General features: G+C 40.7%; 1 protein-coding gene across 1 annotated transcript in view; it reads left to right on the plus strand.

The window, feature by feature from the left end:
- Window positions 1-214: 214 nt before the first annotated feature.
- Cog2 (component of oligomeric golgi complex 2) overlaps window positions 215-27,581 on the plus strand; it is a 45,263-nt gene continuing 17,896 nt past the window's right edge. Inside the window, exons 1-9 of the mRNA XM_004854677.3 lie at window positions 215-344; window positions 11,366-11,527; window positions 12,661-12,726; window positions 15,548-15,628; window positions 17,074-17,177; window positions 20,904-21,012; window positions 21,515-21,694; window positions 23,447-23,571; window positions 26,827-26,953. Coding sequence (XP_004854734.1) covers window positions 273-344; window positions 11,366-11,527; window positions 12,661-12,726; window positions 15,548-15,628; window positions 17,074-17,177; window positions 20,904-21,012; window positions 21,515-21,694; window positions 23,447-23,571; window positions 26,827-26,953 — 1,026 coding nt within the window. The 5' untranslated portion in view covers window positions 215-272. The remainder of the gene's footprint in view (window positions 345-11,365; window positions 11,528-12,660; window positions 12,727-15,547; window positions 15,629-17,073; window positions 17,178-20,903; window positions 21,013-21,514; window positions 21,695-23,446; window positions 23,572-26,826; window positions 26,954-27,581) is intronic.

Raw genomic sequence — 27,581 nt, forward strand, 5'->3', positions numbered from 1 at the left:
CAGGAGCCCCCGCTCCTCTGGCTTCTACCAGCAGACAAGCGCGAGGCTGCAGCCCCGCCCCCTGCCGCCAGGGGTACCGCGGCCCTGTTGTGCACCAACCCACCCCGTCGCCGCGCCGCTCTTGGCGCCTCCGGTGCGCAGCCGCCCGGCGTCGCTCGCCATTGGCTGCCCTGGCACCGCCATGTTGGCGGAAGTGGAGCGCCCGCGCGTGGTGGGGCTGGGTCGCCGCGTCCGCTGAGCACCCACCAGCGTCCTCGACTCACCTGGGCGGGATGGAGAGACGCAGGATGAACTTGCCCACTGGGCCGGACACGCTGTGCTTCGACAAGGACGAGTTCATGAAGGTGCGCGGCAGGGAGGGCGGGCGGCCGGGAATCCCCCGAGGGAACCGGCGTTGTGTCAGGCCGAGGGCAGAGGCCCTAAGGCTTCGTGGCCCGGGGTCGCGCGGTCCGATCCGGTCGCCACGCCCTGTGACCAGTGCTCGAAGCTCAGGGAGGGTGTGAGCGTGCCCTGGGCTCCACGCACTGCCTGGGGTCAGGTCAGGAAAAGCACTGATTTTTTTTCTGGCTGACGTTCGTGGAAAGGGGGAATGTAAGTGTGAAAGTTTGGGACTTCTCAGTTAGTGTACAGCAAAGCCGACTATTCATCTCTTCTGAAGTCGTCCTACGTCTTGTACAGTATAGTCAACTTGAAATTGGTTTGCAGCTAATTGTAGGATCTTAATTCACAGAAAAGAAATATAAACTAAAAACATTTCACCAATAAAAGTTGATTAGGCACAACCTAGAAAATGTCCATGTTTTAAGTCCGAACTAGGAAGAACTTTGCTTCCTTAGTTGAGGTATCCCTCCAGGTTGTCACCTAAGCTATCCAAAAAAAAAATCTTTATATTTAACTTTCTAGGATTGGGATTTTTGACAACAGTAGCTTGTTTCAGGATTATTAGAAATGGAGGCGTTTGGGCTCATTAGTAGCCACCTAAAATATTGAGCAAGTGAATTTGTCTTATTCTGCTTGTTTGATGGCTTTTAATCAAGTGGTAATTTTTTCTTATACTTTAATTGGCCCCTGTCTTTTTGATATTTATATTCAGATCACATCTCCAAAGTGCAGTTTTTTAATTTTGGTTTTTATTGTTGTTGCTTTGTTTTGTTTTAAAGTAGTTAAGGCCTGTAATGTCACCACTTTATGACCCTGAGGCAGGAGGATTGAAATCTCGAGCTCAGCCTGAGCGATTTGGCCAGACCCAGTCTCAAAATAAAAAAAGGACTGGGGATGTAGCCAGTGCAAAGGCCCTGGATTCAACCCCCAGTACTGCAAGAAAGGAAGGAAGGGTGTATCGTATCTTGTCTTGTGTGTCCATACTATTTTTTACAGGTGGGACTTATCTAGACCCAGGAATAACATACCTGTATGTGTACAGAAATGTTCCTGCTGAACTGCTGCAATTAAGTATAATTTGAACGGGATGCCTAAAAGAGTGAACAGTCAATTCAACCGGACAAAAAGCTACCCTAAAAGGAAGACAGGAGAATCTAAGGATCCCTGATCGAGAGGATACATTGCAGGAAGAATGGTATATGCAGTGATTAGGAGTCTTGTTCTCAGTCAAGAATCTCAAGAGTGCAGAAAAGTCTAATTTTCCACCTTGTGACCTAGGCTTCCTTTCTGGCCCAGTGCCAGCATCCTTTCTAACTCACTGGCCCTACCACCTTTCTCAGTCAGAGGTGCAAAAATTCCTTTGCTAAACACAGCTTCAGAAAATAGCAATCAAAACAAACAAGTCATAAAACAGAGCAAATAGGGAAGTGACTGAAATGCTAACAATTCCTTGTTTAATGGTTCATAAACCTCTGAATATGCTGTGGAATTTGAGTGCTAGTAAACATGAACACTCCATATTTAGAAAAAAATAGAACAGCTGTTCTGTGTAAAATGTTGATAGTGTAGGTGGAACCAGAAGTTAAAGGTTGTTTGAAGTTTGTATTTCCTTTAGAGACATTTTCTAAGTTATTGTTTTATGGCAGAAAGGATGTGTAGGGTCCTTGCTTGTCAAGGTTATATTTATACAAGCCCAGCATGGTGGTGCACGCCTGTAATTCCAGCACTCAGGAGGTTGAGGCAGGAGAATTGCTGTGAGTTCAAGGCCAGCCTGAACTGCATGGTGAGACCCTGTCTCAAAAAAAAAAAATACATACATATATATTTTTAAACATTTATGTCTCCTTTAACACGTTTTGCAGTGGCATAGGTATAGGTTGTTTTGCATGTGTGAAGAGTGGGATATCAGGTATGTATTTGGAGAGTTGAGATTACTTGAATCCAGTCATTTGCCTGGAAACTGCTGCCATTAGTTTGCAAGATGATTGACACCCTGCTAATGCAATGGCAGCAATTGTTTGTTAACTCAACAGGCATTCATTGATCACCTGTTATGTGCCAGGCAGCAATGTTTACATAAAGGAACAAGGATGAATAAGGTATGGCTTGGTTTTTGAGGTGGTGAGAGGAAGAACATGTGCATCCAGAAACTGCACTTAGTCTGGAGTGACTGGAGCGTGGGAGAATGTCTGGAACAAGGCTAGAAAGGTAGGTGAGGTGGGGTTGCAAGTTGGAGCCAGCCCTGTACACTATATGAGGGCTTTGTGCTCAATGCAGTGTTTAGTATGGAGTTAGTAAAAATAGGAAGTTATGTAGCCACACCTGTTGCACTGGCACTGACTGGAGGCAGGAGGCTGCTCATACTTAGAGTTAACCGGCGAAATAGGATATAAGGTATTGGTGGTAGGGATAAGGTGATAATGTTAACAAGGACAAGTTGGATCCATGTACCTGTGTGTGCTATTGAGATCACATCATTCTCCTCTGTATCAGTATGTGACTTCATTCCTTTTTACAGAAAAACAGCTGTCAGGTGGGCATGGCCTCACTTTGCTGATAATGACCTCATTCCTTCGTGATGCAGTACTTGTTTCTCCTTGCCTGCCATGGGCTTTCCTTTCTCCTGATCACTGCCATCCACACTGGCTCCCATGTCCTTTCCTTTCTTCAAGGGACCTTGTCATTCCCCCTTGCCATCATCCCTTCCCACTGCCGCCCATGCCCTTGCCTTTCAAGCACCTTGTCATTGTACCTTCTCCACACCTTCCCACTGCTACCTTACACCTGATTCCAGTTCCCTTGCCTTTCTTCATGAGACCTCGTCATTTCCCCTTCCCACTAACTTTTAGAAACTGTCTTCCACTCAGTCCCCCATCTCTGATTATTCCAATTATATCACAGTTTCATGCTCAATATTGTGCTTCTCCCCTTTCACTCAAGCTTACACTGGCTTCTAGGCCCATCATTCCACTGCACACATTTCTCACCAAAGAAAACTAGATGTCAGTCTAGCAGGCCTTTTTCTGTCTTTTCTGAGGAGGAGGTTCGTTTATTGCCTGTGAGTTCAGTTTTAAACATGCTGAGTTTGAGGTGCCTCAGAAACATCCCAGGAGAAGTGTCAAGCAGTTGAATATGTGAGTTGTAGATCAGGAGCTATATGGGTAGGTGACTTGAAACTGTGTGACCTACCTATACACAGTCAGGCTGCATGGAGCAGATAGAAGTTTGAAAGCAGTGCAGTCCAGTGTTGCCGAGTGCTTTATGGTACAAAGTGTCATCATTTCATAGCAGCTAGCCTACCTCACAGGTTCACGGTGGGCTCTTGTTCTTCATGAAAAGGCTAAATTCTCTTCAGCCTCAATTCAAGACAAATAATATATTTGAGACTGCCACAAAAATTCCAACTCCCTTTAGATGCACTTCGTGGACATACACAGTTTATTCGGTTGGCACTTGATAAAAAGCAGTTCTTTGTTTGCAAAAATGTTTTTTTGGACCACTTTTGCTTTTGATTCTCCAATTCTATTTTTGCAATATAGTATCATAAAACTTACCAGTTGAGTAAAATATTGAATTCACAGGCCTTTAAGTTACTGTTACTTGTGATTTTTGTCAAAATCAGGTATCAAGAAGTGTGATTTAAATAGATCTTTTTGTTGTTGAAATGAACTTGACAGCATTTAACATCAAAGTTTTTTGAACATTTGACTAAACAAATTAATCACAGACTGGGGCTTTTTTTATATACAGAGTGCAGCATTTCAAGACATTAAGTTGAAAGGTTAAGCTAAAAACATTGCATAGATTATCTTAGTGTTAAATTGGGATGGAGGAAAAAGAAATCAGCTAGAACAAACCTCACGTAATTGTTTGGTGGATGTTACAGGATATAAATTTCTTTGCCTTTTTAAAAATTTGTTATGCAGGGCCGGGGATTTAGCTCACTGGTTCCACTGCCTGCCTCACAAGCTCAAGGTCCTGAGTTCGATCCCCAGTACCCAAAAACATGTTACACAGGTGTGATACTGAACAAAAGATTAGAAACAAAAATGATTAGTCCAGTCAAGACTAAATTCTTAGAATTAAAATATTATTTCAAGGCCTTTGAAGATCACCTGTCCATAGATAATGGTGCACTCTAGCATACTTTTTAATTCCTCAAGCCTAAATAAGTACTTGGTAGCAGATTTAGAATGAACTTTGGGAGCCCAGGTTTCAGCCTCCCAAGTGCCAGTGGTGCTACCTGCCCTGGACACAGGATTAGATTGAGGGCGAGAATGGGAGGAGAGAGGTCCAGGATGTTTTTTGTACAACTTCTGTCCTCTGGTATGATCTCTTCCCACAGTTTTCCCCTGGCCAGCTCTTCACAGTGTTCAGATTTCAGCTCAGATGTTACTTTGTAGGAGTCTTCCTCTGTCATCCAAATTAGCATACCCTACTTTGTCACCTACCTTCAGTGTCCCTGTTTATTTTTTTTCTAGCACTTATTACTGCTCATTAGTATTATTTTGATTTATTTAACTGGGTTTTTCTTTCTTCATTTTTCTATTATGATATATACTTCTCAAGGACAGTCATATTGAGTTTGTTTTCATTGCAGTGTACCCACAGCATTATTTGGAGTAATACCTGAATTACTTGGAAAATATACATGTAATACTGATTGAATATACAAGGGCTTTATTGATAGAGCTCATTCTTTTTTGTTTACATTTCTGGGCTTTAACAAATGCATGTCATGTGTCCACCATTAGAGTATCATGCAGAGTAATGTTACTGCCTTAAAGATCACTGCTCCATCTGTTCATTCCCCCTATTCCTGGCAACCACTAATTCTTTTAGTTTCTATAGCTTTGTCATTTCCGGGAAGTCATTAGATGGAATTACACAGTAGTCTTTTCAAATTGGTTCCTTTCACTTAGAAATACATGTAAGATTCTTCCATGTCTTTGTCTCTTACTCAGATGGTGGGGGTGGGGGGCAGTACTGGAGGTTGAGTCCAGGGCCTTTGCACTGAGCTGCATTTCCAGATGCATTCATTCATTCACTTACTTATTTTGAGACAGGATCTTACTGAGTTGCTGTATTGCCCAGGCTGAGCTCAAACTTGGAATCCTCCTGTCTCATTTCATTTTATTGCTGAATAATCCATGTAATGGATTTACCAGTTTGTTCATTTATCCACTTATTAAAGGAAACCATGACTGCTTTCAGGTTCTAGCAATTAGAATAAAATACTATAAACCTTTATGTGCAGGTTTTAATGTGGACATATATTTTCAACTCACTGGGGTAAAGACCAACCAAGGTGCACAGTTGGTAAGGCTGGGTTTAGTTTTGTAAGAAACTGCAAAGCGGAGTTCTAAAGTGACTGTACCATTTCACATGAGTGAGTTCCTGTTGCTCCACTGTAGTGCTGTCTTATTTAAATTTGCATTTTCCTTACAGCGTGTCATGTTGAGCATCTTTTCAGCTCTTTTGCCCATTTATAAACTATGTTATTTGAAGCTGCAGGGTTTTTTTGGTACCGTAACCTATGTTATTTGATATCTTATTGCCCCCCCAGCTTTGAGGCAAATGAAAATTGTACAATCATGTGAAATGAAATGCAGCAGATTTCAAGTGTACAACATGTTATTAGTAAGCATAGTTATGCTATACATTAGATCTCTAAAGTTTATTCATAATTGAGTCTGTACCATTTTACCATATTTCCTCATTATACCCACCCTTCACTCCCAGCCCCCACCATTCTACCCTCTTTTTAAAAAATGAATTCATCATTTTTATAGTCAGTATATTAGCTCATAACGGTATTTGTATGTCTGTGTCTTATTTCACTTAGCATAATGTCCTCCAAGTTCATCAGTGTTGTTGCACATGACTTCCTTCTTTCCTGTTGGGTGTATACCACATTTTCTTTATGTGTTCATCTGGTGGTAGACAGTTGGGTTGTTTCTATCTTAGCTGTGGTGAATAATGCTGCAGTGAACATGGAGGGCAAATTCCTCTTTTAGATAGTGGTTTCATTTCTTTTGATAAATACCCAGTAGCAGGGTTGCTGGATCATATGGTAATTTTATTTTTAATTTTTTGAGGAACTTTCTTGCTGTTTTTCATAATGACTGCATGTTTTCTTGTTGTTTTAATATTTCTTCATATATTTTGGATTCAATGCTTTTATTAGAAATGCGTTTTACAGATATTTTCTCCCAACGGTGTCTTTTGTAGAGCAGAAGTTTCTAATTCTGATGAAGTCCAGTTTATCAATATTTTCTTTCATGAATTGTGCTTCTGGTGTTGTGTCTAAAGAGTCATTGCCAAAGTCAAGTTTACTTAGATTTTCTCTTACCTTATCTTCTAGAAGATTTATATTTTAAATTTAGGTCTGTGTTCCATTATGAGTTAATTTTTAAGAAAAGTTTAGAAAGCCTTTGTGTTCGTTTTTCACATGTAAATACCTGGTTGCTCCCACACTGTTGGTTGAAGAGTCTGTGTTTTCTCTGTTGTGTTGCCTTGCTTCTCTGTCAAAGAAGACCTTACTATTACTAACAGAAGATCTGTTTCTGGGTCCCTGTTCTGCTACATCGATCTTTGTTCTTTTGCCAGTCACACTGCCTTAATAGCAAGAGTTTTAGATTTGGTGTTTTTCTCTAAGGTAGAAGATTAGATGATTGATTTTTTTTTTTGGTACCAGGGATCAAACTTAGGACCTTGTGCTTGTGAGGCAGGCGGTGGCACCATTTAGATGATTGATTTTAATCTTAATACTTGGCATTTGATATTTTGTCCTATTAAGCACTGTTTTTGCTGCACCCACAAAATTTGCTAAGTCGTACTTCTATTTTCATTAATTTCAAATACTATTTCTGGAAAGAATGTTCTCATGTATGATATAGAAGTGATAATCTCCAAATATATTGAAGTTTTCCAGAAGTATTGTGATCCTGATTTCTAGTTTAATTCTACTTGGTATGGGACCATACTTTGTGTGGTTTTTATTTTTAAAAACTTGTTAAGAGGCAGGAGGATTGCTGTGAGTTTGAGGTCAGCCCGGGCTACATAGTGAGACCCTATCTCCAAAAAAAAGAAACTTGTTAAGATTTGTTTTATGGCCCAGATCATGGCACGTCGTGGTGAATATTGCATGTGAGCTTGAAGAAGGTATATCCTGCTGCTGTTGGACAAAGTGCAGATGTTCAGTATATCCAGGTGGTCAGTAGTGCTGCCGACACCAGCCCTTTCTTTCCTCAGGGTTTTCTGCTTTGTGAGTCTGTCCATTTCTGATGGAGGTGTGATTTGTTGTTAGGCACTTACGTATTAAGAATTATTATTTCTTCTTGGAGAATTGACTCCTTTATTATAATACAATATGCCTCTTTATTTTTAATAATTTTCCTTGCTCTGCAGTCTGCTTTGTTTAAAATTATCAACTCCAACTTTCTGATTACTGTTTAATATATGAACATTTTACTTGGTGATTTTTAAAGCTTTTTAAAATTAAGGTATAAATTTATATCATAAAATTCAACATTTTAACATGTGCATTTCACTAGTTTCTCACTATATTTATGGTGTTTTTCAACAAACATCACTTTCTAATTCTAGAACACTTTCATTATTCCAAAAAGAAATCTTATATCTATTAGTACCTCTCTTCCCTGGCACCATCTTTCTGTCCTCATGAATTTGCCTATTCTGGGTATTTCATATCAACGGGGTCATGTGATCTATGTGATTTCTTTCATTAGTGGTACCTCCATGTAGTAGCATTTAATAGTACTTTATTCCTTTTAATAGCTGAACGGTACTCCACTATATGAATAGACCACATTTTGTTTGTCTGTTAATCAGTTGATGGACATTTGGGTTGTTTCTTCTTTTTAGCTATTAGAAATAATACTGCTGTGGTAGTTATTTTTAACTTTTTGAGGAACTGCCAAACTTCTCCACAGTGGCTACACCATTTTACATTCTCAGCAGCAATGTGTGAGGGTTCTAGTTTTTTGGTTTTGTTTTGTTTTGTTTTTTTCTTTCTTTTCTTTTTATTTTTTTTCCTTATGGTACTAGAGGTTGAACCCAGGACCTCCACACTGAGCTATATCCTCAGCCTTTTTTTCTTTTTTCTTTTGAGAAAAGATCTCACTAAAGTTACTAATTTGCCCAGCCTGGGCTTGAACTTGCAATAAGGTTTCCAATTTTTCTACATCCTCACTAACAATTATTTTCTGATTTCCTCCCCCAACCCCTTTTTAAAATTATTCTGTTCTAATGGATATGAGATGGTACCTCATTATGAAACGTTTTGATTTGTAATTCTCTGATGATTAATGATGTTGAGAGTCATTTGTATGCTTATTGGTTATTTTTATATCTTGTTTGGAGAAATGTTTATTTAAACCCTTTTCTTATTTTTAAATTGGGTTGTCTTTTTGTTGTTCAGTTGCAAGAATCCTTTGTATATTCTGGATGTTAGACTCTTGACAGATAGATGATTTGCAAATATTCTCGTCCGTTGTGTGGGTTATCTTAACTTTCTTAATAGTGTGCTTTGACGTATAAAAAGATTTAAGGTCAGTTTATTAATTGTTTCTTTGACTGTGCTTTTGGTGACATATTTAAGAAACTGTTGCCTAATCCAAGGTCATGCAGATTTCAACCTGTTTTCTTCTAAGAGTGTTATTTTGGCTTTTTTTTTTTTTTTTTGAGACAAGGTCTTGCACTGTAGTTCAGGCTATCTTTGAGCTATGTAGCCCAGGCTGGCCTCAAACTTGCAGGAATCCTCCTCCCTAAGCCTCCCGAGTGCTGGGATTACAGACATTTGCTACCATGCCTGGCTTTTAGCTCTTACTTTGAGTTAAAGTTTTTGTGTATGATGTGGGATTGGTGTCCAGTTTCATTCTCTTGCATATAGATACCCACTCTGTTTCTTTCCCCATTGAATAGACTTGCCATCCTGTTCAAAAGTCATTTGATCATAAATGTGTAAGTTTTAGATTACATTTAACTATTTAATGAATACAGTATAAAGTAGAAATATTTATGTCAAGTGAAATAGTGTCTGATATAAGCCATTGTATGTTTGAGGTTGTCACAGCAAAAGCTGCTGAATGCAAAATTCAAAGATGCTCCAAGTAACTTACGTTCTTATGCTGTGCAGTGTTTATCTCAGAATAAATGTGTGTCAAATCGAGTACAGTGAACTCTGAAGTTATGACCAGCTTGACATATGGACAGTTTGGGTTAATTAGGTTAATGATTCATGTGTCTCTTGTTATAGTGTATACCCAGGTAAACATCCAGATTTCAGCTGTATTGACTTATAACCAACTTGAGTTACAGCTAGCCCTCAGGAACCAATCGAGTTCATAAGTCAAGGGACCACTGTACTAATATTAGCCAGTAACATTTGTTCACTGGATCTGGGTTATGGTTTCATGAAGTTCAGATGCAAACTGAACTTGAAACAGTATTTAGCTGAGGCAGGTAAAGTGGTCTTGCCGAGAGTCACATACCTAGTTATACCCAGGCTGGGGTTGCAGGCTGAGTCTTCTTTGTAGTAGTGCATGATGGGAGGTGAATGTCTGGTGTCATCTAGGTACCTCAGGAAACAAAATGTCCAGGCTGATTCTGGTTCCAGATAAAACTGCAAATGGTTTTTCCACAGGTGGCTGTAAAATTGTGATTTGATAAAAAGTCCTCTTACCTGGTACAATTCCAGCAGATACCTGAAGAAATGGTGAATATAGACCTTAATAGTTAGTTTTAAAACTTGTGTGTATGTTTATTTCTCACTGATATGGAGCCAGGCTTTTGTTCCTGAAAAATTGATCTGCTGATTACATTTTCATTTTGTTTCTCTGTGTCAGTTGAGAGCCTGAAGGCATTTCTGGTGACTCTGGAGTCCTTCTGGATTTGTACAATCCTCCCACTCCTCTGGCCCCAGGTTCATCTCACCCATGTCCAACTCAACAAAGATTTCCAGGTCTTTTCAAAGCATCTTCCTTAGTTTTCCTAAAAACTTTTTTCATTTACATTTTTCTTGGTTGATAAAATGTTTTACAAAATTATATGATCATAATATGTTCAGATGGCCTTAAGTTTGGTAACCATCATATCTGAGTCTTGGTCACCAAAAGGCTTACCTAATATGAGTCAGAGTGGAGGTGAAGTAGATGATCAGCTGCTAGCTGTACGTGGGCAGCATGCTTGAAGCATTAGCATGCCATAAAGGGAAGCATGGAGCAGAATCTGAGATGTGTGTGCGGAAATTGATTAAGCTAGCCTCTGAACATCTCTCTGGTGGGTCACTCAGCATCTGTGTACAGTGTTAACACAAATGTAGATGTTCATGAAATGACAGTCAAATTGTATTGTTACCTGGTTAGAAGCAGTTTGTACAGGCATTTTAGGTTGTGTGCCTGTGTGTATGTGCATGCTGGTATACATGTATGCAGGAAAAGGTCTGCAAGGAGCTGAAGCACAATGTTAAATAGCAAAAACTAAATATTAATAGTGATTATCTCTAAAGCATGAAAGTATGGGTGTTTTTTACTTCCCATCTTTTGTATGAACCTTTGTTGCTTGAAAGTTTTATATTAAACATATTATAAAATTAAAGGAGGGGAGGGAGTGGGGATTTAGCTCAGTGGTGCCGCCGCCTGCCTCTCAAGTGAAAGAAAGGTCCTGAGTTCGATCCCTGGGTACAAAAAAAAAAAAAAAAAGGAGGGGAGCTATTCCTGTTTTGACAAGGGCCTGCCTGAAATATGAAAAATAAATTCCCTGTAGAAAGGGGCCTCAGGAAGACTTGGTGCATGCGGGGAGTGGTGAACATCTTGTTACCCATGTGGCCAGGGAGGTTTTGTCTGCCAATGTGGCTGCGTGAGGAACTGCAGTAACCTTGCTCTCTCTTCCTTTCCTCCTTTGTTTATATGTAACTGTGATATCATTGCAATGGTTTTTCCTTTCCGGGTTAACTCTTTAGGAAGATTTTGATGTGGATCATTTCGTGTCTGACTGCCGGAAGCGGGTGCAGCTGGAAGAACTGAGAGATGACCTGGAGCTGTACTACAAGCTGCTGAAGACAGCCATGGTTGAGCTCATCAACAAGGACTATGCAGACTTCGTCAACCTCTCCACCAACCTTGTGAGCTTGACCTGCAGTCCTGTCCATCACCACACCCACATGCATACTGATTCTTTAAAAGTGTGGCGTTTGGGCCGGGGATTTAGCTCAGTGGTTCTGCTGCCTGCTTCACAAGCGCAAGGTCCAGAGTTTGATCTCCGGTACCAAAAAAAAAGTACAGACATTTTAGAAACCTTTTAGTTGATTTTCCTCCAGAAATTTGAATTGATCACCAGTCCCATTAATGGAATTAAACTTTCTTGGTGTACATTTTTGTTTTTAATTCTTGCTCTTATAAGATGCATCGCTTACTTATTTTTGAGTAAGAGCCAGGTATTAGCGAGGAGTGAAGGTGGTGGTAGCACAGTGGTTCTTTGTGTGCTGCTTACTATATATGTACTAGGAAGACTCTGCTTATGCTAATCTGCAAGAGTAAATGTCAGCTGTTCTCAAGGAAATGTTTAATTTACTTTCTGATAGCCAGAGCTGAGTTGAGGGAACAAACCAGGATTTATCTTCAGGAGGCTTGGTTTTATAAAATGTAAGGATAATGGGTAATGAGCATGAGAGTTGTTTGTAAAAGTAGTTTAGAAATGCTTGAGTTTTAACACTTTCCAAAGTTTGCCCTTTAGTCTTCTTGTTTATATTTTATTTTGCTTTTAAGTGTATTTGTTCAAAGAAGTGCAGAAAGTAGCCCTCTTCATGGGAATTTTAACCATTAAAATTAATGAGCCGTATTTGCTTTTGGGGAAATATACTTCCGGTAACTAAGATAAATGTTTCAGTAGGATTAGAAACCCGGAGAATGTTATATCCATTCTGTTTAATTAGTATTTTTCTCAAAGGCTATAGTATTTAGATGAGATTTTATTCATCAGATGTTTCCCGTCAGCCCCATAAATTAATAGAGACTTACAGTATTTACTTCCAGTTAAAGTTTTTTGGTAATTAAACAATTTCAGCCAAAGGCAAAAGGCTTTTGTTTATTTTAACTTTTCTTATTTTTATGATTTCCATGTGTCTTAACAGTTTTTTGTTTACAGTCTATAAACAGTACTTTTGGTGAACAGTCTAGTACCACCTTGATCATGAAATAGATATTCACTGTCACTTTTGATTGTGATGTATTTGTGCTTGTTGATTTTTGCTTTTAGGTTGGCATGGACAAAGCCCTCAACCAGCTTTCTGTGCCCTTAGGACAATTACGAGAAGAAGTTCTGGTAAGTACCCTAAATAATATTAAACTTCCACTGTAAAGCACAATATGATTATTTGTGTCATTCCAGAAGAATTTCTTTAATCTGTCAGTTTATTTGTTGTTTTTTGTTTTGTTTTGTTTTTGGTACCGGGGATGGAACTTGGGACCTTGCACTTGCGAGGCAGGTGGCAGAACCACTGAGCTCCCTGGCCCTATTTGTTGTTTTTTGAATGGTCAGTGATTACAGGACTCAGCCTTTTAAAAAGTTGTAAATAAATGATGTTGTGTTTGTAACCAAATGATTCTCTATTTTAGGTTGCAGCAATATATATATTATTTATAATATATTATTACATAATATATAATTATAACTTTTATATAATATATAATTATACATATATTTTATATATAAAAACACATTTGAATTAAGATGATAGATTGTTAGAGATGAGGGCTTTAAAATATAGAAAGAGAAGGCTGTTTGAAAATTAAGCTTGTTAGTAATCACCAGTTCATGAACAGATTATATTTTAACACATTCAGGGCAACTCTGATTTGAATTCACTGCCCCATCAGGCGGCTTGTACCACTTCTCGGGGTCTTTGATTACAGTAATGCAAAGAAAGACATTCATTTAGCAAACCAGATGTCATCATATTACAGTTGTTTAAGGAAAACATTAAAATAGTAAAAAAAAAAAAAATTGTAATATAGCTAATTTGTGGTACAGCAGTTGTGAATGCACATTATATACACCAGCAATGGGGTATTTGTAAGATTTCCATGTTGTCCATTTAGAGAATTATTGATAAAACTATTCACAAATATAAGTAAGTTTTTTTTAATGAAGTGAAATAAATTTGTTGATTATTGCAGTTTTTTAAATTGGTATGAATAGTATTGATATATTAGGGCAGTAATTATTCAAATTCAAGCAACTAACTAGATTTGGTCCATTTATAGACTTTATTAATTTTATTAGTAAAAAGACTGTTAAAAGTGATTAGATCCATTTGTACCACCAGTGGTACAAGCCATCTGATGGGACCGTCATGCATGTACCACTGGTGGTTCAGCCCAGTGGGAATGTGTTAAACATTTGTAATTTCATCTGTATTTTTCCAAATGATATTTTACATATAGTTAGGTTACTAGACTACTCCATAGAAGCTATTTAAATGCTAATGCAACTGAAGAATAATATAAAATTAATGTAGCACCTGATAAACATGGTATTTTGACATTTCTCTGAGATTGTGTCTGCTGTGGGAATGAGACTTCCCACTTGTGAGCCATTTTGGACAGGGACTCCATTGGAAGGAGCATTAGAGGGGGAGTTTTGGCATCCCACCCAGCAAAACATTGTGGTACCCTGACCTGCCCACCCATCCACCCCTGGTCTGTGTCAAGGCCCTGACTTCCAGGTGCCCTGGCACTGTTGAGGTGTCACATGCTTGATGTACTACCCCATCATGACCTGCATGTATCACAACCAGATTTTGCACAGCCTTGCTTGTGTGTTAGCCCCTATCAAAGTGTCTGAGTGTGTGTGACGTGCATGTGAAATGCTAGAATTTAGAACAACAGACATTCACATCAGACATTCACAGGAGGGCAGTCAGAAAGAACTCCTGTGGAGATAAGTCCTGACCACTGTCTTCTAGCAAGCAGTTCTGAATGCCTCCATTTTGTTTGATTTTTAAAACGTCATCAAAGTAGTTTTGTCTGGGATGGAAGGGATTGGTTTTTGTGGTTCACTGTGGATTTCTCTGCCCAGCCTTGAGGGTGGGATATTTCCCGAGGCGTAGTCTTCAATTTTTTAGGCTTCTGTAAACTCTGCAGCAGATGAATCACTCTCCTGACTTCTGCTCTCCCTGTGGACTGCCCTCAGGAATCCTGGCCCTAGTCTTGCCTTGCCACTTGCCTGCAACACCCCCCCCGACACATGCTTTTTTCTCAGCTATCTATAGAGCCATTTCTTTACTTAGCATGTTAGCCACAGATCTTCTCTTCTTTTTTGACCTCCCAACTCCTAAATCCATGGTGAGATTCTGAGATCATTGAGGGATAAGACTGTTGCTATCTGTTCTTCATTGTACTCTTGCTGACTTGCACAGTAGCTGATATTTTGTAATGTTTGTTGAATGAATGAACTCACTTTTCTGTAGAATTTGTGATTTGTCCAGTTCTTTTAGATGTCCCATTACCACCATCATTTTGGCCCTGATTCCTGATTATCCATTCTTGGCTTACTTCATCAGCTTTTGGGCATATTTTTCCCCCCTTTGTCTTGGCATCCTGTTCTTGACTTGATTCCTAAATTTCCAAAAACATTTTTATCATCATCTAACATGTTTAAATTCTGTAGAATTAGTCCAAAGACCTTATCTGGGCAAAGCTCTCCTAAGTTAACCTTCCTTCTTAATTTCTCCTTCTCTCCAAATGAAAGCCTGTGGTGCCCCCCAAAGTGTGTGTGCCTTACTATACTGTCCCTTTCGTCTACTAAAAATCTCCTCTCTGCACTTGTCAGCATCCACAGACTTTCAGGGTCCACTTTGTGCCCTATGCATTGACTCAGGTTTCTACTTTTTAACTACCTAGGATATCCGTGTAGGAGTATTTTTCTTCTGGCAGTGAATCCTACATGGCCTTGGCTTTACATGTTAGCATGCCACTGAATCATGAGAAACACCACGGCAATTATGTCTAATACTTTGTAATTTTGCTGGTATCTGCATGATACTGGCCCATAGATATTAGGTCTTGTAGAATTGAATTAAATGTGTGAATTTCACAATATTACAAAATAATTTTTACAGTATTTTTTTTTTATTCTTTTAAAGAGTCTTAGATCATCTGTCAGTGAAGGAATTCGGGCAGTAGATGAACGAATGTCTAAGCAAGAGGACATTAGGAAAAAAAAGGTATACTGTGGTATCCTCCCTTTAAAGCTTTGACTTGCTCTAGCACCTTGTCACTACCAGCACACTAGGCAAGTGGCCTTACCCTTCCTGAGACCTTTGTGGAGAGGAACATGATGTGTCTGTCAGTAGCTCAGCAGGGCTGGTTGGGGGTGTGTCCAGCTCTTCTTACTCCTAGACTGATTAAAGTCCTGGGAATAAGAGAGGTGAGGAAAAATAATTAATTTTTTAAAGGGCAGATAAAATTGCATATTCTTCTTATGTTTGAATTTGCTCGTAGTAGTATTAATATTTCTAAGGAAATATGTTACATCCCAGCTAATTCCCTCCTCATGCTTACCCTTTTCAATCCTGTTAGTCACTGAGGTAAGAAGACAGAATTTCAGAGGTACCAAGTGTTTGCTAGATTAAAAGTCCTCATTTTTTCAAAGGAAGAAGCAATAATGACTGACTGTGAATCAATTTAAAGTTTAGCCAGCATGTCATTTTTGCGGCCCCTGTAGAGAAGATACTCAGAGTGGAAGGAGCTTCTGGGGAAGAAGGTGCTGCCTTTGTCCCCATTGTATTTCTCTGCATGTACTTCCTGGACTGTACAGTGGTCCTGTGTTTTAGTTTTTATTTTCTGATTTTTTTATAATGATAACTGCATAATGGCATAATTGGACTTAGAATTCAGGATCTTCACTCTAACCTGTGTTCTGCCTAGTTCCTAGTGCTTTCTAAATTTATAGTTTACCATACATTTTTAAAACCTCACAAGAGAGAAGCCTGTTTTGGAGACCCCTCTGACTGGTCCTCCTGTAGATCTCTTCACAGCTTTTTTCTAAAGACTCAGAACATGTTGCATTCCAGAAAAGACCATGACCATCGTGAGAGCAGTGGGATTACTTGTTTATTCATGTGTCCCCTGTGTTTGGAAGAATGACTTGCTTCCTAACAATACTTAGTGACTGTTTAATTAGTGAATAACTCTGTATCTTTTTGTTATAATGCTCAGATTCTCTGATAGTAAATACAGTTGTGTATTGTATAGTGTCTTCATGCATCAACACTTGTGTATAGGTGAATTGTGCTCATGTAATTGGAGAGTATAAGTATGATTGGAAGTTACAATTAAAACATGAAAAGCAGTCTTAAGCAAATGTAGAACCAGAAGAAAGGTTCATTGTAAGAAGGAGGTAAAAAAGGAATAAGAGTGCAGAATAAAAAAGTAATAATGTATATTGTTGTAACCATACACTTGGGATACACTATTGAGATATGCTTGTTCTAGAAATTGAAAATTAGGAATTGCATTGTTGATTTAGTATGATGTAAAAATAATAAAAATGTAAAATAATTTATTCTGTGTTAACTTTTGGGTTTATATTTCTATTTCTTTGAGTAAGAAAGATAATTGAATTAAACATCATGATAACATTTTTTTGGCTTAACTTCCATCTTTATAGATGTGTGTATTGAGGCTTATACAAGTTATTCGATCAGTTGAGAAAATCGAAAAGATCTTAAACTCTCAAACTTCTAAAGAAACATCTGTATTAGAAGCAAGCAGGTAAGTATTTTCACTAAATAGCTCACACCTAGACTAAAAAGTTTCTGAGTTAAAAAAGGAAAATCCAAGTCTGGCTTAGTATTTTTAAAAGTAGCTCAAGAAAAATATACTGTATTTTACAGTATACACTGCATGCTGTTAGAGAGCCTGTGTTTTTGTTGGCCATAGTTCCCATCCACCCCTTTCAAGGAGTGAGAGACAGTGTGATTCTGTGAAAGATTTTAACTTTGGATGGCCTTGCCTGTGGATCAGCAAAGTCCTTACTGATCTGCCAAGTGTGGAAATAGCGTTTACTCTGGGCTTTTTCAACAGGTCCAAAGTATTATCATTGATATGTCTAGAGTTTCAGAAATGTACTCACATTGTATCATTAAAAAATAGTACAGTTCATATTTAGTTGAAAAGTATAAACAGCAGAGGGAAAGCTCATGAACTAAGAAACAGATTACCATTTCCTTTGTTAGACTGTAATTGTCTTATTTACATCCTACTGAGAATCTAAAATCAATCAGATGGTAGGAGATTAACGAATAAGTGGCCTAGGTTATACAGATATGAGCAGAGCCCCTCAGTGCAGTGGAGGAACCCAGGTTAATATAGCAGGCTCACTGGGTGGTCTGAGCTAAGTTACTGCTGTTCTGTTCCTGATTTTGCCACTGTAATGTCAGGCTACATTTCAGGACCTCCCCATGCAGGTGTGAACTTTCTGGGCACTGCTAGCTAGTGCCTGAAATTCTAGATTTGGTGCCACGTTAGAGCCACTATCCCCCATGTATCTCTTTTGATTAAGAAGTGAAGCATCGGGCCGGGGATTTAGCTCAGTGGTTTCGCCATGTGCTGCGCAAGCGCAAGGACCCGAGTTCAATCCCCGGTACCAAAAAAAAAGTGAAGCATCCACAGAGGAAGTAATATCCCTTGCTAGGTCTCCGCTTCTTCTTAAGAGCAGGATGTATCTGGGAGTGGTCAGTCCCTGGTGTCTGTTTCTTCAGCCCTCCATGTTCATGTTTTTTCCTCTTTCGTTCCTGCATCTGAACTTGTTAGTCATCCTCCATATCGTTACTGGAGGCCAGTGGAGTTCAGGTTTCCCTTAGTTACAGTGCCTCTGTTACACCCTTGACAACATCCTTATTCAGTGCCCTGGTCTCCTTCCACTCTTGCTGGTTCCAACCATGCTCCTTCAGTGGACTCCAGGTCCCCCTTGGATGATAGCTCTCCCTGGGTGCTGTTGACAGAATCTCTGGGCAACCTTGTCCAACCTCACAGTCCTGATCACCCTGGGATGCTGACCCTTCTTGCTACGCAAGCATCTCTAGCCTCAGACATGAGTCAGTCTGACCACCAGTCTCCTGCTGTGTTGTAGGCACCAGGCATTGCTCTGGATGAGGACTGAACTCATCGTGTTCTTTACCTGTCTTTTGCCACTGGCAAAAACGACTCACTCTGTTCTCCTGTTTCTTGCCTCAGGAAACGGTGCCTGCATTGCCTCCATTCCCAGGGTAGTAGTCTTAGAGGTCACTTCCTCCAGTGGTTTTGTTCTCTTTCTCTCTAGGGAGGTCCTGGAGCGTTTGCTGCTGGTGCACCACTCAGTTTGGGAGATGTCTTGTCTCCTCCTCTCCTCTTCATTCCCTTCTCAGTCATGGCTCCTGGCTGACCCTCATGTCAGTGCCTCCACTACAGCTGCAGATGGTCCTGCAGATTTGCCTGGTCACATCTCACCTCTGCTCAGAGTCATTTAGTGCCTAAACATTGAACTCCCCAGTGGCTTGCTCTTCACCGGTTCTCCTGCATCCTTCACCAGAGTCACTCCCTGGCTCCTGTGAATGTTGCTGATTTGTGCATTAGTACACTGCCAGTTATAGGTGGCCACCTTCTGTTCACATTTACCCCTTCTAGGCCTATCTAATTCCAGATCCAGCTCACAACATGCTTTAAGTATGGAAAGTGGTTGTTTAAAACACTGTTCTAGGGCCGGGGATTTAGTTCAGTGGTTTTGCCGCCTGCTGCGCAAGCGCAAGGACCCAAGTTCAATCCCCAGTACCAAAAAAAATAAAATAAAATAAAACACTGTTCTAAGTAGGGGAAAAAAGCAAGTTTTGAAACACTGTAGGTGTTGTAAAATTTAGCCTTCTCTGCTGGATGCTTTTGATCCTTCCTGCTTTCTTTAGCTCTGTCTTACTTAGTTCAGTTCTTAGCAGAATGTGCACACATGACACTACAGAAGTAACCTTGTATAAAACTGAACTGCAGGCCTGCCTCCTCTGGGAAATCCTCCCTGTCCTCTCTCCCATGGGTGCTTGTCTCCATGCTGCCCATCCAGCCTCCAGGTCTGCCAGGGATCTTCCCTGTGGGACCAGAGTTGCAATCGACTTGGGTGCTTTTCCCATCAGACTATGAGATCCGTGATTCGGGGGCCAAGTCTTGCTCATTACACCCAGAGTCTGGAGCTGGTAGGTACCCAAGAGAAGGTCAGACATCATGCCCTTTGAGGAGTGGCTATTTGTGTCTATACTGTTCCTTTGGAATGCCTGTCTTCAAAGTTGCAGATTCTGTGCCCTTCCATGGTCTGTGTTGCCTTCAGGGCTTTTCTTTGACTCAGATGGGCCAATTTGATGGTAGACAAGGTAACCAGGGCATGTTAGTGCAGAGTCAACACTTGTCTGTTAGGTCAAGAAATATACATTATGAATAATAGATCCACCCTGGGCTCTTCAGGAGAGAGCTGGGAACATTCCAGATGGTCACGCTGGGCAGCTGCTCTCCTGTCCCTCTGAACTAAACACAGGACTATTTAGACACTGGTGTCTCTATGTGGCATCTCCTTTGTCTTTATGCTGTGGACATTCCCTGACTCATGGACTCGTCCAGGAGAGATGCTTCTACACTTCTTTCCTTTGCTGTTTCACTTCCACTTGAGTGGTGGTTATGCTTCATAATGTGTTTTAGGGGAAGGTGCATTTATTCCACTTGGTGGCAGATACACAGTGACTGTCTTCTCTCTAGAATTCCCTCCAACATGTAGACTGTTTGTGGCATAATTTTAAAATAAGCTACTACTGTTTAAATGTAAACCTATTTTGAGAGATTATGTTTATTGCTATTGGAGAGCCAGTCTTAAGGTGACATAACTAGTATTTTAGAAATGTTAGAGGTAAGTCAGACTGTGATACTCACCTGCTTTGAAACTTGGTACTTAACTTGTTTTTATGTAAAAATTTTGTCACGGTACTTGTTTGGTACTTGACACACAAGCTAGAACATGTCAGTGTTCATTGCCTGGTGACTTGCCATGCTTTTCAGCCCAAATTGTTTGGTACTTATCATTTTTGGTACTTTTTAGCCCTCCTGGAACAATGAACAAATACCAAGGTATTGCTGTATTTTAGAAGGGAGAATAAGCAGGTAGAGAAGTAGGAGAGGATTCAGGGGTGAATAGAGGGAGGAGGAAGGAGAGAGAAGGGAAGTCGGGAACAAGGAGGGGGTCCAGCATGTGGGCACCCTACTATCCACACAGCCCTGCTTCTGCTGGGCCTGTGGCTTGAGACCAGCCAGCACCTGTTGACTACCCACCACTCCTGGAACGTGGTGGGCTTGTGGCACAGAAGACTGATCTTGACCTTGTGACAAGGTGGCTATGGGAAAGCTGGACACGATGGGTGTGAACCATCCCCTTTTCTCTAGGAAGTGAATACCTGCAGAACTGAATTCTCTGACTGTCATCCCATGCAGCCCACTCCTGACTGGACCGGTCCTGGAGAGAATCGCCACAGAGTTCAACCAGCTGCAGTTCCACGCAGTACAGAGCAAGGGCATGCCTCTCCTGGACACAGTGCGACCCGTGAGTGCTGTCTGGAGCTTTCCTGTGCACTTTGGGGAACTTGAGAAATAATTTTGGTTTAATCTAATAATATACCTGGTACTAATTTTGGATCTACAGAGTTTTGAAGCTAGCCTTGAGTTTTTCAGTTTTGTTTTCTGGGCCCCTGCTTCCTAATTGTCACACATACATGCGTGGACTCAGACACATGTTCTAAATTATAGAACGACAGTAATTCCTGAATTTTACATAATTTGACATATAGTATAGTCAAATTTAATTTTTCCAAGGCTTTGACTAGGCTTGAAATCTGTAATATTTATCAAAAAGATTTCCGTAGATTCAGAGGAAATTGGCTTTTTGTCATCCTGTAATTCTGTCTAAATTCTTTCATGTTGAACCAGAGATCTATTTATAGAGATTGTGGGGAGCGGGAGAGACTACCCCAGAAATATGACCTGCTCTGTCCTTTGGGATGAAGCACCAGTGGGTTTCAGAAGCTGCTTTCTGTTTGTTCCCACAGCGCATAGCTGGCATCACAGCCATGCTGCAGCAGTCCCTGGAGGGCCTCCTGCTGGAAGGCCTGCAGACCTCCAGTGTAGACATCGTGCGGCACTGCCTGCGCACTTATGCCACCATCGACAAGACGAGGGATGCTGAGGCCTTGGTGGGCCAGGTGCTGGTGAAACCCTACATAGATGAGGTTTGTGCGCTGGGTAGCTGTTCTGATTGCATTCTCTGCTGGGTTGGTGGGGGTTGGGGATGTGCACCTGAAGCCTTCCTGGGAGGTCCTAGATACTACAGGGCCAGCTGCAACTGTGCATGGGCACAGTTGGTGTGCCTGTGATGCGCAGCTCAAGTATGGTCTTCACTTCAGGACAAGAGTTTTGCCCACCAAGGTATGTGTCCAATCCACCTTTAGTCCGTTATGGAGTATGTAACTTATAACCCAGTAAAACTATTAGGAAACTTTGTAACCACTGTCTTGTGGGTGGCATAAACCAAGGAAACAGATGACAGTGCTGCCATGCATGAGGTGGCACAGAGAGCTGTGCACATGGAAGGTATGTGAATGGGAATAGCAGAGTGCACCCACAGACCTTCAGGGAATGGGTGACGTTGGGTCCAGCTCTTGAGAAGTATGGAAGAGTCTTAGAGCAGGAGGATGAGGGGCAGTATTCAGAGATGAAGGGCTTTAATAGCAAATTAGAGGGTGACCCTTGACTATGCATTAGGATACAGGTAAAGCATAGGAGTCAGTGTGCTCCGCCAGGCACAGCCAGAGGGCAGGTTACACCTCATGAAGCTGCGTATACACAGCAAAAGTTCTGATGTCCAAGAGCAGCATTTCCTGTGGGTGAACTAGTAGAAGTCATGAGGCCTGTCTTTGGCATTGGGAGATGTTTTTCCCGCCCTGTCACTCTGTCCAGTAAGAAGTGTACAGAGAAACTCCTGTGACTTCAAGGTAAAAATCTAATGTTTTATATTTTTATTTTTTTGGTACCGGGGATTGAACTTAGTACCTTGCGCTTGTGAGGCAGGCACCAGAACCACTGAGCTAAATCCCTGGCCCCAAATCTTTAATTTTTTAAAGGGGGAAATTGAATCCCCAAAATAAATTGTTCACATTATTTATCAGTAAGTAAAAATATTTTAGATACTGTTTATGTCCTTTTCCCCCATCAAACTGAATCTGATATGTTAAATTAAAAAATACTAGAAGTTTGTGGCATATTAAATAAATCATAGCTCCATTTTATTTAAACTTGTGTACGTACCCTGTGGTGTATCATCTGTTGACTCCCACCCTTAAGACGAAAAACTAAAATAAAGTAAAATATATTTTCTTCTATCTTTCTCTATCTGACACCAGCCCTAGCCGAATAGTGAGGGGTGTGGTGCTCTGACTTAATGTCATTTCTGTAAAGGCACTGTTTTCATCCAGGCTCATATGGAAGCAGTTGAATGTGGAGTTTATTTGCCCTGGTCAGTGTCTTAGCTAGCTGGCATGTCCCCCACTGTCAAAAGTGTGCAGCCAAACTTCGGAACTAGTTTCAAATGTGACCTAATTTTTATTTTGCTGTTTAGAAAACATGCCGATTGGGGAGGACAGTGGCCATGAGGAATGCTTTTTGTTTTCTTTTGTTTCATTTCCTTTCAGTTAGGTTTTTTGCAATCCTCGGGATTGAACCCAAGGCTTTCACATTAAGCTATGTCCCCAACCTTTTTTTTTTTTCCTAGTTTTTATTTTGAAACAGAATCTCATTTAGTTGGCTAGGCTAGGCTTGAACTTGGGATAATCCTCCCTCAGCCTCCCCGAGTACTGTGATTTGAGGTGTGTGCCACCTTGCCCAGCTGAAGAAGTATATTTCTAAGTATTTTTTTCTTTTCTCTAGTATATCGTCTATACTTCTCTTCTAAATGCTTCTTTTAAAAATGCTATTCCCTTTCCTAGGTGATTGTCGAGCACTTTGTTGAGTCCCACCCCAGTGGCCTTCAGGTCATGTATAACAAGCTCCTGGACTTTGTTCCCCACCACTGTTGCCTTCTCCGGGAAGTCACAGGAGGAGCCGTCTCGAGGTAACCCCTGGGTGCTCAGCCTCAACCCCCCTCAACCTCAACTCCACCTTTTAGCACCCGCACTGCCCACTGCTAGTGCACATGGTTACATGCCTGGCTTGCATGGGCAGGGCCCTGGTGAGCCTCGCCTCTCCTTGCTCCCCCGCTGGAGCTGTGAGGCAGGTGCCATCAGCTTACCCCACTGAAGAGCCTGAGCCTAAGCCTCTTTCTTGGAATGCAGGGCCTGTCCTTGTTCCTCTTCTGCACTTCTTACTGAATCCACTTGCCAGTCACAGTTAAATTACTTCCATTATTCTGTATCATCCTATGTCAATTCCAATTCAGTGTAATTCAACAAATTTTGTACTCATTATGAGGTCATCTTCAATTTCTCCTCTCAAATCAGTTTTCATCACTTCCCATGCTTTCATAAATATCCCATTACTTTAACTGTTGCAGTGGTCCCAGTCCATTGTCATCTGTTGTCCAGAATATTAGGGTCTCCCAGCTGGTCTCTTTTCACTCCCCCTCTATCTCAGAAGTTCTGAGATCCATAGACTATGCCTTCTTTCTGAATTTTGGGTGGCTTCTCAGTGCTCACGGGGAAGACCCAGACTCCTAGGCAGAGTGGAGAAGGCTCCTCCTGATCTGGCCCTGGTGCCTCTCCAGCAAGAACTCTGCTGTGCAAATTGCCCTCCTATCTCTTCATGCACTGGCCATGGTGCTGGCCACCTTTCCACCTGCCTCCCTCTGTGTTCTTGTTGCTTTGCCCTTGCTGTTACCTTTGTCTCTCTATGGAGCTATTACTCCACATGAAGACCCAGGTGAGCCATCACTTCCTTGGAGAGACTTGCTTTATCCCGATGTTCATCATTAATTGTGTCCAGGACTGTGGACCGAACTTCATCTAATGAGGGTCACCTCCTGCCTGGCCTGTTCTTCCTCACCTTGTGACACGTTTCTTGAAGTTGCCCAGAAGGGCTTGCAAAATGGAAGAGTTAAGGCGTTTTCAGAGATAGGAAGGGAAATGAGGACCCTGAGTTCACAGAGCAAGTAACTTAATCTTAAAATTCTTGAAGAAAATACAGTATCCAGGATAATTAATATTCTGTTTGAGCTTTGAAGTACTCTCTGTGTTCCTGTATCATTGTAGATGAAGCCTTATTTTGCCTCTTTAGCTTGGTAATTAGGATCTAGTTGGATTTGGGAATAGGAATAGTAGAAGTCACAGTATAAAATTAAAGACGCCCCAGTTGTGAAACATCTAGTAATTAGATCTGACAAAGCTCGAGTTGCTCCTCAGATGTCAAGTTTCAAAGCTTTGGAAGTTCTTTGTCAACAGTTCTCAGTGTGGCAGAGTTCGTGCAGAGGCCTCAGACAGTTGAGGACTCTTAAGTCATCCCTGGCCAGGTTGTACTCCACCCCATCACAGTGCTGTGTGGGTTTTGTGTGTCCCTGCCTTCCCTTACTGTGCTCCTCACTCCTAGTTCCTAGTGTTCCGTGTTTCCTTTGTCTTTTCCTATCTTTCTACCCTCTGCAAACATTCAGGATCTAGAGGCTTGCTCTTCTTGCCAGCCACAGTGTCACCTGTTAATCTTGCATGTCTTATGTTTGGGGAGGGGGTCTTTAGACATTTACTTTGTGAATCCAGAGATTCATTATTTGATGCTGATTATACTATTGTATCTCTAAGTCCTCAGTTCCTCTCTAGATGCCTTATAGCCCCCTCCTCCTGACAGAAAGTCTGATACCCAGTGGGTTTGATACACCAGGGAATGGGGGTCGCATCTTCCTGCTCCTCCTGCCCCTCTGTAGTTTTCCTCATTGCTCAGGTGAAGCTCTAATAAGATCATTGGAAGCTACTCCTGGACAGAAACAGTGCTTCCTTGAGGACCTGTCTGGATAACTTCTGCTGAACAGAAAAATTATAAAACCTTTTTCAGAATTTATTTTAATACCTACTGGAATTTTAAGTCCCAATGTGATATGACAGCTTAGCTCTACAACTCCCAGGTTTGCTAAAATAAGATTAAGATTACATTGCTCACCACCTTTAAAGAAAATCATCTTAAAATTGAGCATATTTTGTCTAGATACAGTTGTGAGTAGATAAGTGAATTATTTTCTATCTAAACTTTAAAAGTCCTAAGGCTCTGTAAAATTATATTACTCAGCACACAGTAATTAGAGTGGGCAGACCCAGGAGATGGTATTTGTCCAAATGCTATTTATAGGCCTTTGTGTAAACATTACTAATCCCTACTGTATGTCCTAAATGCTTTAGAAAGACTAGTCCTTGTGATGACCATTTGAAGTTGGTGCTATTCTCATGTCCATTTTTGGGACAAAAACCTCGGGGGAGTTTAGTCGTTTGTCCAAAACCCACTATGTGAGCTCAGGTTTGCTGATTCTGAAGTGCATGCTTTTGTCCCAGTGCTAAGTTTTTGTGTTCTTTGTTTGTTTGTTTTTTGTTTGGGGGGGGTGGTGCTGGGGATCGAACTCTGGTCCTTGTGCTTGTGAGGCAGGCGGCAGAACCACTGAGCTAAATCCTGGCCCAGTGCTAAGTTTTTGAAATAGAAATTCAACATCCCACCCAGCCTGGTGGTGCACACCTGGAATCACAGCACTCAGGAGGCTGAGGCAGGAGGAGTGCTGCAAGTTCAAGGCCAGCCTCGGCTACATAGTTCAAAGCCAACCTGAACTATATAATGAAACCCTGTCCCAAAAAAAGAAATCCAACATTCAGTGTTAGAAATGGCAAAACAAAACATATACACACAAAACGCATTAATCTGTTCTTTTTTTGTATCAAGATTTGTATAAAAGTTGTAGAATTTTAGAACTGAAAATAATATTTGAGATAGGGTAGTAAGTGTGAAGCTTTAGTAATGGAAAGCTTGCATCATTTGCAGACCTCTCCTGGTGTCAGGCTTGAACACAGAGGTTGCTTCTCCTGAGGTAAAGAGTATTTGGGCAGCAGCCTTTGTAAACGGAGGACAGTGCCAGCATCATGCAGCGACTTTGCCTTATGCTTGACACTGGTGTGGGAGTGGGGTTTCATGAGATGTGTCAGATTCAAAATGACACTGTGATCCCGCAGTACAGTAGCACCTCAGGTATAGAAACAAGCTAATTGACATACCTGGTCTTTAAAAAAAATTAGAGTAAGTTTTAGGCTGAGCACCTTTTAGTACAGTAGAAGTAACACTGTGGAAATTCTCTTTGTAATTAGAAGATTATGGTGAACTTGACTGAGATTTTTCTCTTATCTTTCAGTGAAAAGGGTACCACTGTTCCTGGGTATGACTTCTTGGTGAACTCCGTCTGGCCAGAAATAGCAAAAGGACTAGAGGAAAAGCTCCCCTCACTCTTCAATCCTGGGGACCCTGATGCATTTCATCAGGTAACTTCCCATCTTCTTGGTTTGTGAACGTTAACCTGAGACTTTGGGAAAGTCCTGTTCTCTTCTGTACAGTCTTGATTCTGTGCTTTATTAAAATTTATTAAAAATCTGAGTTGCTAAGTGAACATTTTTCTTAAAACACACACATTATTGTATCCACTTGATATCATTTTATCCAGTGGTCTCTGACACTTTCAGGAATAAGAATATTCCTCTTTTAGAATATGATTCAAATTTTAGTATATGTGCTGCTGAAGCAAGCACATTCCCCTTTTAGAATGTAAAGTATAATTCAGTCTAGATAATAATTATGACTAAAAAAAAGAAGCAAGAAATAATTATGACTAGATAGGTACATTATTTTCTATCTCACTTTATTGAAAAAGTCCTAAATATCTACAAAGCCATTGTCTTTGCATTTGTTTTCCATGAAAAATTAAGTTTGTACGTCTTTATTGTATAATTTTGAAGAAAAATAACATTGATTGGATTTTCAAGTACATTATGTAAATGTCATTTATAATTTTAAAAATTAGGAAGGCTTGGATTTGAGGGGGACATTGCTTTGTTTTGTGTTTTGTTACTGGAGATTGAATCCAGGGCACTAAGCTACATCCTCAGCCCTTTT

This window comes from Heterocephalus glaber, unplaced genomic scaffold, assembly GCF_053883595.1.
Source record: "Heterocephalus glaber isolate CG9 unplaced genomic scaffold, H.glaber_assembly_v1.0 deba00001472, whole genome shotgun sequence".
Classification (NCBI taxonomy): domain Eukaryota; kingdom Metazoa; phylum Chordata; class Mammalia; order Rodentia; family Bathyergidae; genus Heterocephalus; species Heterocephalus glaber.